The sequence below is a fragment of the Ranitomeya variabilis genome, chromosome 7 (genome assembly GCF_051348905.1).
Source record: "Ranitomeya variabilis isolate aRanVar5 chromosome 7, aRanVar5.hap1, whole genome shotgun sequence".
Lineage (NCBI taxonomy): Eukaryota > Metazoa > Chordata > Amphibia > Anura > Dendrobatidae > Ranitomeya > Ranitomeya variabilis.
Genome location: NC_135238.1, coordinates 42920914 through 42940723, shown reverse-complemented (window position 1 = coordinate 42940723; position 19810 = coordinate 42920914). Strand labels below are relative to the sequence as shown.

Genomic DNA, 19810 nt, shown 5'->3' with positions numbered 1-19810 from the left:
CTAAAGAGGAGTCAGGGATGCTGTTGGGTAAGAGGCGGTTGTCAGGACTCCCGTCTTTCGGCCACAGAGTACTGATATGGCCATTGGACCAGGTCCTACAAATCGATTTTATCTGTGACTACAGCTTAGCTACAGTGTCTACAGGGAGTCTGTGGTAGCCTGAAACACACCCCAATCTCATTATTGGTTCATGTATGGAGTGGTGTCACGGGGTGACTCCACCCCTTACCCAACAGGTCTTGGTTGTGTTGTACAGCCAGGACCTGCGTGTAAAAGTTGTGAACTTGTTAAATGCCGCTGTCAAACTCTGCTGTCAGGTTAACAACAGGGGCACGTCATTCCATGCACCCATCAATGCCGGTGTTGACTTGATCGTGGTTCTCTGATGGGTTTCTATGACAGCCGGGGGTCTGTTGAAGACCTTTGTGCTTGTCATTATGGAGCTCCTTTGTAGCCCTGACTGTGGTCCTCTCTAAGGCCTCATTCAGATGTGCTATTTTTGCTTACAAGAAAAAACTGACTCTTTCAGCAGCATGTTGGACGCCGTTTTCATCCATTTTTGGTCGGTGAGTCCAATTTTACCATCAGTGGCATCCGATTTTTTCATGGAAAAAAAAAGAGCCTCTAGTAAAAATGAGACAGTAAAAAATAGGCAGTGATCAGATGACACATGGATAGCATTCGCGCTTTATCTGTTTCTGTTGGGGGACTTATTTGCAAGAATGGGCGAGTTGAATCCGTAAATCAGATGAAATACGGATGTCTCCTTTTTTGCTGGCCGATCGGTTTGGAAATGGATATGTGAACATGCTCATAGGCTATAATGAGTACTTGTTCTGTCCATGAAAAATATGTGCGTGAAACACGGATTTATGAATGGGGCCTTAAGATAATACTTGTATTTTTCATAAAATAACAATTTTGAAGCGCTTTTCTTAAAACTTTGCATTATGCTATTCTTTTTATGTCTCCCACAATAAATTGACATCTAGGTTCCCCATTAAAAGGGTGTGTACCTACAGAGTCATTACTGTCAGCACACTATGTGTGGGGACATGCCCACAACTGGTAACACCCAGCTGTCAATCATTTCAAAGAGGAATAACAGAGGAATGACACAATGCGGAGTCTTAAGAAAAGAAGTTGCATAATTGGTATTTTTGGGGGTGAATATATTTATTTATTGAATAGAGAATAACTTCCCAATCACTGGGGGTCCGATCACTGGGGTCCCCACCGATCCCAAGAACCTGAATGGAGGGGAAGATCTATCATGTGCATTCATTCTAATGAGAGTGCCAAAAACCAGCCAAGTGCAGTAATTGGCAAAAATTAAGAATGAATGGAGTGGCACTGCGCATGATTGATCTCTGCTCCAATCTGAAGCGCCGTGGGTGGGAGCACCAGTAATCGGACCCCCAGCTTATTGGAAATGATCCCCATGCCCTAATTATCATCTAATCTACGGTATATGCAATCATAGAATACAATGTCTATATTAACAATAAATTGGGCTGAATTACCACACTGAAAACGTTATATAATGTACAGATCCAAGCGCCAACACTATGTGGCTTATGTACATATATTTGGCGCGCGTATTTTGCAGAACTCATTAATAAACCTCACATATTTGTTGCGTTCCAGTAACTATGACCATTAATTAGATATTACTCGAGTATAAAACAGATATTCTTTATTATTGCTTTTTTGTGTGTCTTAAGTACGTACTTGTCAGCAGAGACGGTAGACAGCTGTCTTCACCTCCCCATCCTATAAGTCATCAGGAATGGACCTGTAGTAATGAGCCTGGGCCGGGAAACGTCATTCATGAAGACAGATGTATCTATATGGTTGCCCCCGGTCAAACCTCACTAGATTAATTATTCAGATTAGGTTATTTCTTACAAAACGGTTTCCTAGAGGTATTGTTTTCCTACATATAACGCAGAACATCAAATGGTTAGAGTGCAGGGAACCGACATGAGTAATATATCTCTGTGCTAATGAAGGTGTACGTGTCTCATGGCATATCACTGTAATGTGCTCGTGTGTCTGCCTTGCAGGGTATGGTGGAAAAATGGCTTTTGCAAGTGGAAGAAAATATGTTGGGCAGCATGAGACAAGTCATTTATGATGGGATTGAGGGATACATTGAGGTAAGGCTTTTACTGTCTCTATTTTTTTATTATAACAGTTGCTTTAAAGCGGATTTATCACGAGATCTCACAATTAGGGATGAGCGGACCCGTGGAAGTTCGGCTTCTGGTACCCAACCTGAACTTTAATCCAAAGTTCAGTTTGGGAACCAGAACTCTCTCTCCTTCCCCGGAACTCTGATCTTAGCAACAGACTTCCTGGAGAAGTCCATGTTCTTCGTTCAGCGCCCTGCACTAACGATCCTGTACGAACCCCAAACTTTTAAGCTTGGGTTAGCTCATCTCTACTCACAATAGACCTGATGAGAATGCTATACTTACTTAGATCATGCATGCCAGAATGGCTGTATAACCCTTGGAGTTAAAGCACTTATCCTGATTACCAGATCCTCAGTGTCACTCCTCCCTGCTGTTGTGGACCATTTCTATGTGTTCTAAGTTACCCATTTTAGACATAGGTTTTCCATCCTTTAAAATGGTGTCTTCCTGCATGTGCACCTACATCATAGTCGCATGTGTTCCCTGTGGTCTATAGAACGTTAGGGCTATGCCGTGGTTGAGACTACCGGGCAGGCACAGGACGTCAGAGTCCCGGCGTGGTGACGATGGTGGACTCGTCAGGATCCTGGATTAGGTGAGTATATGATGGCTGTGAGGGCATCATAAAGTATGGGGGACCCTCATACTGTGAGTATGGGGGTTCTCACACATTGTAGGGGCTACTGTGGGGGCAGTTGGTCAACTGTCGTCAAAAGGTAAAAATCACCACCCTATGACGAATGCAAGGATCTCGCACCCCCCAAAGATGGTGCTGTCTGTACTCTGGTTGGCACACTTTTGTGACGCCTTTGACAGTGGAAATAGGGGTCATATCCTCGGCCTCATCAAATATGACACGTTAAATGCCGGTTACAGATGGGATGTTGCGTTATTATTGGATGTAATAGGCCACCCAAAGAAGTGGCAATGTGCAACAATTGCACTAAGCTGTGTTTTGCAGTCGGCACCCATCAACTGGCCGAGGTAGGATATATTGTATTGTAATTTTCTGCACTGGGTTCAGTTTAGTCCGCTTTAGTGATGAGCGAACGTGCGCGGATAACATGTTATTTGAGCACACTAGGGTGTTATCCGAGCTTCTGGGTGTGCTCGTATATTATGTTCCAGTCCCTGCGGCTGTAGACAGGAGCCGGGGAGCAGAACGCACACACCCGTAGTGTTTTCGTGCACACACTGACATGTGTGATATCTGTGCTCAGGCAGTGTTAATACGTATGCGCAGACACGTGGGCTGAGTTCAGACACCACTAACTTTGGGCACTCAATTGCTGTGAATCCGAAGTTGGGAAAGTCCTCAAAATGCAAATTGTGGGGGTGCAAGCAGCTCTTTGCCGCGTCAGTGGTGCACCGAAACTTCCTCATTTGCGTTTGAATTAATAGTTATTTTCTTAGGCCCTACACCACTAAAATGTACTGTGCTAGTTTGATTATGTAAGGCTAAGTTCTCAATAAAACAGTTCCGCTAGTTAAATTTTGGGATGGCATATAAAGTTATCACCTATCGTAAGGGTAGCTGAAATCTTGCAGATTGGTGGCTATCCAACTTCCGGCACTCCAAAGAACGGGGCTTTAAAAAGCCTCATCAGACTGGAGCAGGCAGTAAAAGTAGTGGTGATATACGTGTGCAGACCAACGGGCATTGCACAGCCCAATTTTGTGGAGTGGTGAGGGACCCAACGATCAAACCCCCACCAATCATTGGATGCAGGAAAGGTAATAACTTGCAGTTTTGTGAAGATCATCAAACTGCAGCTAGTAGAAAATGGTTGGACGGGCAAAATTGGCACATAAAATGTTTTCATATCTAAATGTTTTAAAAGGACGGTTCTATGTGATTGCTATATTACCACTTCTCCAACGCCTGATAATAAGAAGTGCGGCTCCAGCTTTGAGTTAGGAACATTACACTTTAATGAATTCTTAACTACTGTTTCCTATAGATCAGTCGGCCCTGCTCATTTATATCTTGTTGTATCAGTAAAATATAGAATTGCACAGCTTTACCATCTAAAAATGCATTCAATAGGCATTAAACAGTGTAATATAAACTCACAGCGGTGGAACATTTCCCACAACTGGACTCAGCAAGGGCTCATCATATTATCTACACAGACTAGTGAAATCCATCTGCTAATCTGTTATAGCAATGTAATGAATGTGCGAGTCAATCTCTGACAGCGGCATTTAAGATTTTAACAGCCGTGGGTGGATCGCAGATTCACCCATGTCTGTTAAAGGCACATAATAACTGATCAGATCAGCTGTCATGTGCAGGGAAAGATGCGAGCTCAGTGCCGGAGCATGAATCAGAGGCAGGGAGACTACCTTGGATGTATCTATAAGTCAGAATTCGTAAAGGGGGTAACCTAAATTATCACTATCCTTTCAACAAAATTTGCGTAAATCAATACCACAAGCATATGTGTAATATAGTGAAAAAAGAAAAAAAAACAAAAACAGAATGGCACTAAGAAAAAGGTTTATATTCACTAGTGGAGAAGGTAATTTCTGAGTCAGCGTCACCTTGCCCGGTGAATCCTCGGTAGTGGGTGTGCTTGCCTGGAGACATATGTACAAAGATCCAAAGAAAAAAGGCCGCACCACTCCAACTTTCCGAATAGTTAAAAAACCTTTGTCCTTTATTTCTTTCAATGTGGTATGGACATGGTTACAGAGGGCAGTACGTTTGCAGAAAATGCCGGTACAAGGAGAGGACTACGGCCGTTTCACGTATTACACGCTTCTACAGGTCCATGTCGTCTACTTGTAGTGCCAGCCGCGGGGTACTACGCATCCGCCTCCTATTCCATTGCATAGCAGGTGGATGTGCAGAAACAAGCCCCAGCCACTACAAGTAGACGACCAAGCTCCGCTAATAAGTACTACTGGCCAGCGGCCACTGCCGCTGGTGCCGATTGCCGGACCCAAGCCGATCAGACATTGATGTCCTGTCCTAAGAATAAAGCATCAATATAAAAGTAGTGGACAACTTCTTTAATTTATTGTATGGCTATAGACATTTTGAACACTATACAGTATTAACCCGTAAATACCCATCATACCTACTATTGCTGATATGTTTACATTTAATCAATGATTGGTGCATTTTAATTATTGGCGCTCCCACCTACCAATCTGTCCTTTTCTCGTATTGTTGGGACTTTTTGCATATATTCTGTTAAAGTTTACCCTTTTAAATTATTGTCATGTTTTCAATCCTGGCACATACTTTGTTTTGGGTTTTCCTGTATCTTTAGTGCCTTTTGGGACCTTTTGCCCCTTCCAGGATTACAATCTTCTGTAGCTCAGATTTCAGCAGAATCATCAGAACTTAGACTTTGTGGGAGAATAAACCCTTTTAGTTAGTACTTTTCCCTCTGTATTGGGATTTAGATTTTAAAGTACTTCACCGATGTATGTGTAAAGATAGTGTAAAATATCAGCCGATATTACAATTCTATACTTCCAAAATCTATGTGAAATAACAGTAGCGTTCTGTCCTGATAGGTTCCTAGAAAGCAGTGGGTTCTTCAGTGGCCTGGACAAGTAGTTATATGCGTTTCCTCAATATATTGGACTAAAGAAGTATCAGAAGCTATTACTGAGGGCACTTTATCAGTAAGTAAGACCCTCAGTACCATTACTATGATACATTTACCTATCATTTAGTGTCATGAATTGCATGTAAGGAACCTTACTTGCACTGTATACTGACCATTTGTCAACGGTTGACAGTCTCTTTTCAGCTATGTGCTAGTCACCAATTGGCCGCTTTATAGACACCCATTGGGATATTCCTAGAGATAAGTGTTAACTTACCATTATATATGTGATTTTTCACAGGATTTCTTGAAGAAAAGCAATAAGCAGATCAGTGAGATAGTTGAGCTGGTCAGAGGAAAATTGTCTGGAGGTGCGCGAGCAACTTTAGGAGCTCTTACGGTTATTGATGTACACGGTAAGATTTATTTCCAAGATTACTGCCACTGCGGATTACTCGTTTAGCAGTTTTCTCTGATATTGAAGAAGACTTCTCAATGCCTGCGTATGATTACTTTCTCCTCTACATCATATAAGAAGGTGCAGAGCAAACATTCCAGGAGGATCAAAAACTTGCAGAAATGTGAACGTATTTCAGTTAGAAGTTATAGAGCTGTCAGCGTATGGCTGTGTGAAAACGGGGTACTTTACATAATTATATTTAGCTTATAATATAAGGTAGATGGATACAAAGATAGACATGAGAGATAGATAGATAGATAGATAGATAGATAGATAGATAGATAGATAGACAGATAGATATTAGATAGTTAGATAGATAGATAATAGCTAGATAGATATTAGATAGATAGGTATTGTGATGCAGCGGTAGCAGACTTATGCAGTGATGAGGCAGTGACCCAGCAAAGTTGAAAAGAAAACGTATCTTTAATGTTCAACTCAACAAAACACAGCACACGATATCCTCCGGATCGCAGCCTGGCACATATCCTCTGGATTACAGTCACTAAACACACCAGTCCACCTCTGACCGGTTGTTGTGGGCGACTACACCGCTGTGTTAATGTGCTACTCACAGCTTTACACAGTACACAATATCCTTCAGTTTACAGTCACTAAACACACCAGTCCTCCTCTTGAGACCAGTTGCTGTGGACGACTGCTCCGTGCTAATGTTCTACTCACAGCATTACACAGTACATGATATCCTCCGGTTCGCAGCCAGGCACCATATCCTCCAGTTGGCAGTCACTAAACATGCCAGTCCTCCTTTTGGGCACAGGACAGTCTACCTCCGGTTCACCGCTGGGCACAAGACAGTCCACCTCCGAGACCAGTTCCACTGTGTACGCTGTGGGTGCCAGGCGTCTTTGCTCCCCTGGCTGCTTGGCTCCATTTGCTTGTGTTGCAACACACAGGAGCTCTGCAGAGCCGACTGCTCTGCCCTCTAACATACACCAGACTGACTCTGACTCTGGCCCTGACACACCCAAACCGTATACTGCAGGGTTTTTAACTAACAACTTGTGGCCTTGGGCCACATGGAAAACCCGGGCCAGGAATGAAATGGACTGCACCAATACCATATGCAGTCTGTTTCAAAACACCCAAAACCCAGAGCAGGTTTTCCCTAAATCTGCCTTGGACAACTAGCATGTCCGAGACCTATACTTATTTTAGTCTGCATTGCAACCACAGCTATGCCTGTGACTGCAATGTCCTCTCATGACGTCAATACGCCTCTGTGCACATCCTTGGGGTAAACATACAGCGACCCCTACAGGTAACACCAGTCACTGCCTCTCAGTAGATAGATAGATTGATTTTAAATAGATAGATAGATAGATAGATAGATAGATAGATAGATATGAGATGTACTGATAAGAATCATGTATTGATAACATGTGATTATGCACTTGTATGTTATATGTAAAATTTCACTAATGATTGTATCAATTAATGATGATGTGAGGCATTGTATATATCTGATGTTTGTACCTATTCACTGCTTGAGAAATGCTGGTCACAGTCGAAACCTTGCTACACCATATGGGCTAATAAAGTCCAATTTTTTATCATTGATTGGATTGCTGCCTCCTTTTTTCGTTTTTTATGATTTATACAAATAGATAGATAGATCCAAAAAAATGAAGGCAACACGCCAAACAGCTGAAAACTCACGTGCGGTTTATTGGTCCCAAGTGTGGACCTTTCTCAAGCTTGAAAAAGGTCCACACTTGGGACCGAAATGTTGCACTTGGGCCAATAAACCGCACGTGAATTTTCAGCTGTTTGGTGTGCTGCCTTCATTTTTTGGGGATTTATTGCAAAGGATTGGTACATGCCCGGAAGGTGTTTGCACCCTATCATTTTTTTGTGCTGCTTTTTGTTTTTCATTTTTAGATAGCTAGATAGTGCATCAGTGTTACTCAGTTAGGAGCAATCTGAGATCTTACAGGAACCGTTTCTATTTGAAGTCCGGCTGGTTTATTTCAACCTGTGGGCAGCATGAACAACAGCCTGAGTGCATGATTGCAGCAGTGTGTGTTTTTGTCTGTAGCACCCTGGCAATTCAGAGAAAAAACAGTTTGACGAGCCAGCCAAGGATTATAGGAAGAGATGAGACTTGTCCGGCACCGCCTCCATCCCGCTTCTCCCCGCACTTCTCTGGTTGATTGACAAGTCTCTCCCATGTGTGTTCCTAGCTATAACAATGCGAGGAGAAGCTGGGTGAGGACGGCCAGGACTAGTCTCATCTCTGCATATAGTCCCTAGTCAGATCTTCAAATTATGTTTTTTCTAAAATACTGACGCATCTCAGAGAAAAAGATAACTGGCTGCGATTGTGTGGCCGGACTCATAAGTCATGCTGCGCACCGTTTGAGCAGCATGAATTAGCTGACAGTTTCCCTTTAACAGTAGTGGGGGATGCAGGCAGGTATATGGTAAATTTTACAGATGTCCTCTGATCAAAAAGGTAAATTTGGCAGTGGACAATCAGGTGGTCTTTGACACTGCCATAATAATGAATAAAGCAACAATGTGCATGATCATCCCCCCCATTCTATTCACTCGGGGCTCTGGTTCTCAGCTCTGGAGGTCCTATAAGCCATAGGGCATAACTTCCAAATTTTAGAATATCCCTTTAAATCTCTATCACTGCATGGGATCTGGAGCTCTGTACCAGGAAAATCTAGCTCCCAGCTTTATATAATCAATCACTTTTATGGATTTATATCTGTTTTTTTTTCTGAATTGTATACCTATAATAGATTTTATACCTATTAAAACATGGCAAGAATATAAAATAACAGGGTTTATTCTGACCTAAAACCACGACTCTCTATCACAGCATAGAGATATGATTGCAGGAGACGCTTTACTCAGAAAATGATGGAATTAGAGGTTTCAGTCCATTGTTTGTGTCCTAGCAATAATATCCACCAGCGTGATCCTTCCAGTGCCCTCGGAGTGACGCAGCGGCTCCTTACGCGGCAACAAGACCTAATTGATATGTTACTTGCAGAGTGCAGCTTGTTTATATGGCATTTACCAGAAAATACCTGTAATTAAAGATGTTCAGAAGAGATCAGCGAACAAATGTGAACAGGGGATTAAATAATCTCCTGTAATCATGGTTATTGGCTTGTCGGAATGTAAAACAGGCAAACAGCGTCATTCAATAAATATAGAAATAAAGAAAAAGGGTAAAAGTGAACTCATACCTTATCGAGACCGGCATTTCATACTTGAACCAAAAACCTTGAGTACATTTTGCCAAACTTATTAAGAGGTGGAAAAATGTTAGTAAATTTGGCTAATCTTTTTTTAGAGGGACTGCGTATGCTACTGTTTAGAGGACAGGTTAAAAAAAAAACATCAATTTTTCTGTAAATCTACCTTGTTCCAAATGTTTCCTTTTTTTCTACTATGAAAAAAGGATCTGATTAATTTTTCCCCATATTTTTTTATATTTTTATTTATTTTGTAAGAAATGCGCATTAATTCCAATGGCAATCACAACTATCATACATCAATTTGTAAAATGGACTTTGCTATGGAATAAAGGCATTTAGGCTTCAGGAGACAATAGTGTCTGCAAACTGTGGACCCTCTAAAGTGAGGCGTTGTGTACAGTAATTCATTAAACCAATATGTAAGGATGCGTCCACTACAACTTGCAAATATGAAAATCTGGTGTGTTTTTGTTTGGTCAGTCTCTAGAAGGGCATGCAGCTTACATAGTCCTTCTGTATAAGCTCCAGTACTCTATACTATTAATGGAGTCCTGGGGTTGGATGTCCAAGGAGTACAGCATAAATTCATACTCCAAAAATGCTTCTTTACTTACTTATCATTCACCCTGCTCAAATCTGTCTACAAATCTGTCTACAGTGAAAAATTGTTCCTTCTACCTATGAAATGTAAACAATAGGAAAAAGGAGAAGCTGCTGAGGCTTTCAGTACAGGGGGAAAAACAGAACCCTTGTAACTACACCCAATACACAACCAATGTTTCTTCTTCCGCAGCCCGTGATGTTGTTGCTAATTTGGCTAAGGACAACGTATCCAGCCTGACTGACTTCCAGTGGATCTCTCAACTGAGATATTACTGGGAAGGCCGAGATGTCATGGTCAGAATGATCACTACTGAGGTCAAGTATGGCTATGAGTATCTGGGCAATTCACCACGACTTGTCATTACTCCTCTGACTGACCGGTGTTACAGGTATGGGCTACTTGTATGTGTACGAGCACTAATGTAATGTAGCAAATTATATTCCGATAGTGGGTACCGATATAAAGTCACTTCATTAATTTTCATGGTGTTGACCTCGCATTTCTCTGTATAGTTTCTTCATTTGTTTACTAGCCAACCTCATGCATGTTGATACACCCACGTTATTTATGAAAATTGAGTCGTGAACAGGAGGCTTCATTTTCTCGTCACTTAATATGCCATTAGTTTTAGCAAATTATTATTATAATTATTTATTGTTAGAGCACCATTGATTCCATGGTGCTGTACATGAGAAGGGGTTACATACATGATACAAATATAAAATGCGGTGAACAAAAAACAATGACAGACTGGTACAGAAAGGAGAGGACCCTGCCCTTGCGGGCTTACAGGATAATGGGGAAGGAGATAGAAGGTTGGGGGAGTTGCGGCAGCACCAGTGGTAGTGAGGCGGCAGCGGGGTCATGGCAGGCTGTAAGCTTTCTTAAAGAGGTGAGTTTCCAAGTTTTGTGTGAAAGCTCCAACTGTGGCGGCTAATCAGATCTGTTGAGACACAGAATTTCAGAGTATGGGGGCCACTTGGGAGAAATCTTGGAGGCGATTATGTGAGGAACGTAAGAGTGTGAAGGAGAGGAGGAGGTTTTGGGAGGACCGGAGGTTGTGGATTGGAACATATTGGGTCTCTCTCCTCAATACACGGCACTGCTGACGGCACTCGTGGTCAGAGCGTTCAGCTGCATAGAAATACATGCAGCTGCACGCTCCGGTCCTGAGTGCCAGCAGCAGTGCTGGGTATTGAGGCGAGAGACTCGCTTGAGTTTCTCGCATTGCACTTGCAAGTGTGACCCCAGCCTTAATGATGGACTGGAAAGGTGCGAGAGTATTGACAGCAAGGCCACAAAGGAGGATGTTGCAGTAGTTGAGGTGGGAGATGATGAGGGCATGTACTAATATTTTAGTAGATTCAGGGTGAAGGAAAGTACGGATTCTGGAAGTATTTTTGAGTTGGAGGCAGCAGGAGGTGGCAAGAGCTTGGATGTGCAGTTTGAAGGACAGGGCAGAGTCAAGGGTTACTCCCAGGAAGCAGACTTCTGATACTATGGAAGGGTCATGTCGTGGGGTCAGATGCTTGTTGACCATATGTAGCACAATAGACTTTATTAATAGACTGTTGTCCTTTCTATAGAACTTTAATGGGTGCACTCAAGTTAAGTCTTGGTGGAGCTCCAGAGGGTCCTGCCGGGACGGGGAAAACCGAAACAACAAAAGATCTGGCCAAAGCTTTGGCCAAACAGGTAATATAACTGCTAATAATCTGCTTTCTTGGGTAATCTCATAGTGCATTTACACTGGCTGACCTGCTGCCATTAAGGAAGTCGATCCATGCTCCATGATGGATATATTCATCATGGTGCGGGTCAATGTGTGTAGGGATGAGCCCACTCCACACAGGACAGAAACTGGCAGTGGAGCACAGCCGACATCTGCCTGTAATAGCAGCTATTAAAGCAAGCTCCTACCTCTGATGTTACTTCTTTTAATAACTATGTCACTCACTGACAACAGCATTTTAGCTGTTTTAGGCATCTGTCCTGGAGCGCCTATTGGTTCCCCCACAACATGTTTGCTGGGTATGAATAGGTTGACATGGCTGCTGAATACCCCCGTCGCTGCCATACTCCTGTAAGTTATCCACAAATTGGGCTTAAGAGAAAAACATGATTTTTAGTATATTCTACAACACTATAGTTTGTCAGGAGAAAATGAAATACAGTTGAAACCAGGAGTTTCCATCCACTATATAAAATACACATCTGCATGTTTTTCTCAATAACTGACATGAAATCAGAATAAACCTTTCCCGTTTTAGGTCAGTTAGGATTACCATAATTATTAATATTTGCCAAATGCCAGAATAATGAGAGAGAGAATGCTTTAAGGCATTTTTATTACTTACTGCAGAGTCAAAAGTTTCCATCCACTTCATTACTATTTGGTACCATTGCCCTTAAAGTGAATGACTTGGGTGGAAAGTTTGGGATATCCTTTCACAAGCTTCTCACAATAGTTGGTCGGAATTTGGGCCCATTCCGCCTGACAAAGCTGGTGTAACTGATCCAGGTTTGTAGGTCGCCTTACTCGCACCAGCCGTTTCAACTTTGCCCATAAATTTTCAATAGGATTGAGATCAGGGCTTTGTGATGGCCTCTACAAAACATTGACTTTGTTATCCTTAAGCCACTTTGTTAACATTTTGTCAGTATGCTTCTGGTCATTGTCCATTTGGAAGACCCATTTCTGCCCAAGCTTTAACCCCTTCACCCCCGGAGCTTTTTCCGTTTTTCCGTTTTTGTTTTTCGCTCCCCTCCTTCCCAGAGCCATAACTTTTTTATTTTTCTGTCAATTTGGCCATGTGAGGGCTTATTTTTTGCGGGACGAGTTGTACTTTTGAACGACATCATTGGTTTTACCATGTCGTGTACTAGAAATTGGGAAAAAAATTCCAAGTGCAGTGAAATTGCAAAAAAAGTGCAATCCCACACTTGTTTTTTGCTTGCCTATTTTGCTAGGTTCACTAAATGCTAAAACTGACCTGCCATTATGATTCTCCAGGTCAGTACGAGTTCATAGACACCTAACATGACTAGGTTCTTTTTTACCTAAGTGGTGAAAAAAAATTCCAAACTTTGCAAAAAACAAAACAAAACAAAATTGCGCCATTTTCCGATACTTGTAGCGTCTCCATTTTTCGTGATCTGGGGTCAGGTGAGGGCTTATTTTTTGCATGCCGAGCTGGCATTTTTAATGATAGCATTTTGGTGCAGATATGTTCTTTTGATCGCCCGTTATTGCATTTTAATGCAATGTCGTGGCGACCAAAAAAACGTAAATCTGGCGTTTCGATTTTTTTTCTCATTACGCCGTTTAGCGATCAGGTTAATGCTTTTTTTTTATTGATAGATCGGGCGATTCTGAACGCGGCGATACCAAATATGTGTAGGTTGGTTTTTTTTTTATTGATTTATTTTGATTGGGGCGAAAGGGGGGTGATTTAAACTTTTATATTTTTTTTATTTTTTTCACAATTTTTTTTACTTTTTTTTTTAACTTTTGCCATGCTTCTATAGCCTCCATGGGAGGCTAGAAGCAGGCACAGCCCGATCGGCTCTGCTACATAACACCGATCATCAGATCGCTGCTATGCAGCAGAAATGCCGGTGTGCTGTGAGCGCCGACCACAGGGGGGCGCTCACAGCGACCGGCGATCAGTAACCATAGAGGTCTCCAGGACCTCTATGGTTACCTTCCTGATGCATCGCCGACCCCCGATCATGTGACGGGGGTCGGCGATGCGCTCATATCCGGCCGCACGGCCGGATGCGGTAGTTAAGTGCCGCTGTCTGCGTTTGACAGCGGCATTTAACTAGTTAATAGCGGCGGGTGATCGCGATTTCACCCGCCGCTATTGCGCGCACATGTCAGCTGTAAAAAATAGCTGACATGTCGCGACTTTGATGTGCGCTCACCGCCGGAGCGCACATCAAAGCAGGGGACCCGACATCTGACGTACTATAACGTCAGATGTCGGGAAGGGGTTAACTTCCTAGCTGATGTCTAGAGATGTTGTTTCAGTATTGCCACATAATCTTCTTTTCTCATGATGCCATCTATTTTGTGAAGAGCACCAGTCCTTCCTGCAGCAAAACAACTCCACAACATGATGCTGCCACCCCCATGTTTCACAGTTGGGATGGTGTTCTTAGACTTCCAAGCGTCTCCCTTTTCCCACCAAACGTAACAATGGTCATTATGCCCAAAAGTTCAATTTTAGTTTCCTCAGACCACAAGACATGTCTCCAGAAATTAAGGTCTTTGTTCCTGTGTGCATTGGAAAACATTAATCTGGCTTTTTTATGTTTCTTTTGGAGTAATGGCTTCTTCCTGGCAGAGTGGCCTTCCAGCCCTTGTTGATACAGTATTTGTTTCACTGTGGATATTTGCACAATCTTACCAGCTTCCACCATCATCTTCACAAGGTCTTTTTCTTTTGTCCTTGGGTTGATATGCACACATCGGACACATTCATCTCTGGGACACAGAACCTGTCTCCTTCTTGAGCCGTATGATGGCTGGACATTCCCATCTTGTTTGTACTTGCATGTAATTCATTATACAGATGCACGAGGCACCTTCAGGTATGTTGAAATTGTACCCAAAGGTGAGCCAGACTTGTGCAAGTCCACAATTCTCTTCCTGATATCTTGGCTGATTTCTTGAAACTTTCCCATGTTGCTACACAAGGAAGCAGTGTGTTTCAGGTGTGCATTAAAATACATCCACAGGTGTGTCCCTAATTAATTATGGTAATCTTAATTTACCTAAAACGAGAAAGGTTTATTATGATTTCATGACAGATTTTGAGAAATGTGTCTTTTTATATAGCGCATGTACAGTAAACTTCTGGTTTCAACTGTAGTTATGGCTCTTTGAAAAAGCGGAGGGAAAAAAAAAAAATTGGCTGCCTCCTTAAGGGTTTAATCCCCTATTTAGACAGGCCATGCACACAGAATGATTGTTAACGCAATTGTTTTTTGTGCCTGGAGTCTCATTGTTCTCGTCAGCACCTGTTCTGTTTACATGCTTAAAAATCATCTCACCTGACGAACAAGGATTTTGCACGTTCCTTAGGTTATCAGAAGCCTGTTAAGACAGGACAATAATCGTGAAACAACCATTATTCCCAATAATCGAGAAGTGTAAATGCACCCTTACGTGCTGAAAAATTGTAAATGTGAGATTAATTGGATCTTGGAGATAGCAACTAAGATAAAGTAACATGGTGAAATGTGCTCTGAAAGCTTGCAAACATATTATTTTCTGGTTAGCTAATAAAGGCATCAGTCCCAGAATACTTTTGTCGTCATTGGGCAGAAAAGTATTCACATGGTGAAGTAAAGAATGTTATAATGCACAAAGTGATCCCCGGGTACAGTCCATCAGATGACATAACAATCAAGTTCAGTGAAACCTCTGAGAGGAGCACCAAAGATTGTAGTCTTCTACAGGGATGGTCCTCTAAAAAAAGGTGAAGAACGTACATGAGATATACAGATATTTAAAATCTGTCTGCTTTAGATCAGCAGCCATCTAATAATTCATTAATGAAGGTTTCTATGACCATAATAACAATGCCTGATGCCTGACACATGCTGAAATAAACCACTGTGAAATTTTCACAACTTCCTGAAATTCTCTGATCTTTGATGTTATTCATGTGATGTTGCCTCCAGAGAACCTTCTTACTTGTGAAATTTCACATGCCTGATCTTTCTCTCATGTGACATGATCTGTTGGAGATGAGTGACCCCATTCACCTTTTCTGATTAATCAGTTTTTATTGAGAAGAACAGTATAAGAAGGTGGCAGCAGACTAGACATGTAGAAACAAAAAACATGCATAACAGTCATTGTGGTTATCGGGCCCTCATCTCATTGACCAAACTAGGTAGTCCCAAAGAGGTTGGATATCCGCAGTGTGCAAATGATTATCAGATCCCCAAAAGAGAGCACTTTATTACTATGGTAATATTAAAGGGAACCTGCCATTTGATGCACACTGTATTTTTTTTCACTGTATACGGTATATTTTACTCTGAAACGCTGCGGCATTAACTACAAAAAACCTTCTGTGAACGATGGGTCTTGGATGACCAGTCCTAGAGCAGTGTTTCTCAACTCCAGTCCTCAGGAGCCACTAACAGGTAAAGTTTTCTGGATATCCTTAGTATTGCACAGGTGATAATGTCATCACCAGCTCAAGCATTAATTCCATCACATATGTAATACTAAGGAAATTCTGAAAACTTGACCTGTTGGTGAGTCTTGAGGACTGGAGTTGAGAAACACTTCCCTAGAGGTTTGTCTCTGGTGGCTTCTCTCTGCCCTGCTGCCCATGACTGATAGGCGTCTCCGTACACACACATATACATCGGATTTAAGGATAGATCTGGTAGGGACTGGCCTAGGACTAGTCATGGTCCCCAGACAACTTTTCAAAGTATGTTTCCTATGAAAGATGCAAAAACCAGAGCCATTCTCTGATTTTTGCTGCAAGTTGTTTGGGTGGCACTCTTCGCCTCTGTTTGGTTACGAGTACTGGGGGGTTGCTCTTGTTCTTGGCTTAGGAAGGGACTAAGCAGTTAGGCTCAGCCAACATGGCGACTTTGTCCACAACAGCTATCGCGCAATTAATGATTTGTGTCTCTGCTACATCGCAAGGCAATACAGGTGAATGGGATCGCATCAGAATGTTTGTGACTTGCTTGACGCAGTCGCAGAACTCTCGGAATCCCATTGCCTTGCGATGTACCAGGGACACATAGCGAAATTTGGCAACGTGACTGGTGTCGAGGCTAAAGTTGCCGTGAAGGCCTGGCATTATCTTATTGACCGATATGTCTATGAATCACCATCAGAGGCCCCCGACATGGGTAAGCACAAAAAATCTTTAGGTGAAGAGCTTCTGAAACTCTTCAGGATCCATGTTTGCCAGACCTTCAAAAATGTAGCATTATTGCTCATATTTTCAGCTGATAGGATCTACAATATAAATGGGAAGATACTACCAGGTTTGCAGCATCAAGAGACTGGAAAAGCCACTCTGAGATTTTAAAGGTTTTGTCCACCTTTAGGGACGGACATTTTTTTTCTTTTAACTTAAATGCATGTATTTGACAGTAAAGTAAGTTTTGCCATTGTGTTTCATTAAAAACTTTATACCGTTTGGCTTTCACACAAGCTTTTTATTTCTTTGCACATTCAACTTTGATGAGGTCCTTTGTCATAAATCAGTTAAGAGGAGCTCAGGAAAGGACAGATGAAAGCACTACAAGCTCCCGATCAGACCATCATTGTGGGTTGACTGACAGAGTATTAACTCATTCTCCAGCCTTCAGTAGACATTTCAACACATAGGTTTTAGGCAGCAAACTGTGCAAAATTGTTAATGAAACCAAATAGCAAAAAAAAATTTTTTAGATCCAATTATATGTATTTAAGTAGAAAAAAACATGTGCCCATACACAGAAACAAGAACAACTCCCAGAACCATTGTAGGAGCTTTATCAATATAGCCCTGACCCTCAAACTGTTACTGCTCCCCAAAAAACAAATCCTTCTTGCTCCATACACACATTCTGGGTGCATCTGCTACAGATGGAGGCACAAGGGCATTTATGAATTTGTCTATTTTGTCTTAGAGATGTTCATAGAATGATATCTTGCAATCCTGAATTGCCATTTTATTTCATTCCCTCTTGTATACAGTGCATGAGATCTGACAAATTCTTCCATTAGTTTTGGTTTAGCTCAGTCACTGACCTGTTACTATAGGAATTACTTTTTGTTGTGATTTCTACATTAGAACTCAGTGAGAAAATGTGTCTGTCTCCTAACTGTTTTTATTAAGAGTAATGAGCTGGTTTATTCTGCTGATTGTTTGTGGTTACACATCTGCGCTTCTCACTTATGTTTTATTTGCTGATTTGTACTCTTAAAGACAAATTTGGACACTTTGGGGAGATTTTGTTTTTTTAATTCAGCGCATGCATTTTTAGCTGAAAAACAATTTTGAAATAGAATTAAATTAAAAATGTGACACCATATGGTTTCTCAATCCTCCACGTATCCATGTATCACCCTCTACTCTTAAAGGGAATCTGTCAGCAGGTTTTTGGTACCTCATCTGGGAGCAGCCTGATATAGGCAAACAGAAGCTGATTCCAGCGATATATCACTTAGTTTACTGGGTGCATCCGTTCTCACACAATCAGAGTTTTTAGCTTTAGCAATGCAGCAGAGCTGAGGAAGCTAACCCCGCCCACACCAGGCGCTTTGTATACAAAGTCTATAAAAGGGGGCGTGTCGGACTAGCATGCACGCACTGGCATGCTGCTGTGTCCCAGCAGTGATAAGCTCCTGATGCTAAAACAATCATTGCAAGCAAACAGGGGTGGATTAAGGGTAGCCAGGGCCCCGGGCTGTTCAGACACTGTGGGCCCCCCGGTCATGCGACGGGGTCATGTGATGGGGTCATGTGACGGGGTCATGCAGCGGGGTCATCATATACTTGAACCAGATTATTCCAGAAAAATAGTTGCTGTGTGAAACTATAACCTGTCAAACATCCATTGATCTAGTCAATTTACCCCTCAGTTAGGAAGGAAAGAAAAAAAAAGAACACAATACTATCACCATAAGTGCCAGTATTCACTGGAGATCTGTACTTAGTATGCAAGTGTCTGTGTAGAGGTAATACAGTGATCACCGGTGACATTATACACAGGACCTCTGTATATAGTATACAGTGTATAGTGTCAGTGTATAGGTAACACTGACTCACCAGTGACGTCTCTAGATGAAGTCCTTCATCTTTCATCCAGCACAGACCGCCATCACTTCTTCCAGCCAGGGCTTGTCTCTACAGGAAATAACAGTTATCTCGAGCTCCGCTTGCAGAACACATTACTTAATTTTTCCCAACTTCTACATAACACCACATGAAGAAAAAGAGGCAACATAGTGTCACCCTGCACAGTAACAGGACCGCCCCCCCATTTAAAACAGTGTCATCAAAAAATAAAATAAATACATCACTGCAGTAATAATATCCCTTAATTAGCCCCTATGGTAATAATAATATCCCCCATCCTGGCCCCATGTATCTCATTCCTGGCTCCAGCCATATGTTCTCCCATCCTGCCCTCATGAGTATCCATTCTGCCCCATATGAACTCCCCATCCTGCCCCATCTGTCTCCATCGTATCCATCCTGCCCCATGATCCTGCACGATCTGTCTCCAATCCTGCCCCATGTCTTTCATTCTGCCCCGTGTCTCCAATCATGCCCCATATCTACATTCTGCCCATGTCTCCAATCCTGCTCCATCTGTCTCCAGTCCTGCCCCCAGTGTCCAGCATCTCTGCCCCAGTGTCCAGCATCTCTGCCCCCAGTGTCCAGTATCTCTGCCCCCAGTGTCCAGCATCTCTGCCCCCAGTGCCCAGCATCCTGCCCCCAGTGTGTCCAGCATCCTGCCCCCCATGTCCAGCATCTCTGCCCCCCATGTCTAGCATCCTGCCCCCAGTGTGTCCAGCATCCTGCCCCCAGTGTGTCCAGCATATTGCCCCCAGTGTGTCCAGCATTCTGCCCCCAGTGTGTCGAGCATATTGCGCCCCGTGTCTCCAGCATCCTGCCCCCAATGTGTGCATCATATTGCCCCCAGTGTCTCCAGCAAATTGCCCCCAGTGTGTCCAGCATCCTGCCCCCAGTGTGTCCAGCATATTGCCCCCA

General features: G+C 42.6%; 1 protein-coding gene across 1 annotated transcript in view; it reads left to right on the top strand.

The window, feature by feature from the left end:
* DNAH3 (dynein axonemal heavy chain 3) overlaps nucleotides 1–19810 on the top strand; it is a 373447-nt gene that overhangs the window by 195400 nt on the left and 158237 nt on the right. Inside the window, exons 25-29 of the mRNA XM_077274961.1 lie at nucleotides 2067–2159; nucleotides 5727–5837; nucleotides 6063–6177; nucleotides 10251–10449; nucleotides 11648–11756. Coding sequence (XP_077131076.1) covers nucleotides 2067–2159; nucleotides 5727–5837; nucleotides 6063–6177; nucleotides 10251–10449; nucleotides 11648–11756 — 627 coding nt within the window. The remainder of the gene's footprint in view (nucleotides 1–2066; nucleotides 2160–5726; nucleotides 5838–6062; nucleotides 6178–10250; nucleotides 10450–11647; nucleotides 11757–19810) is intronic.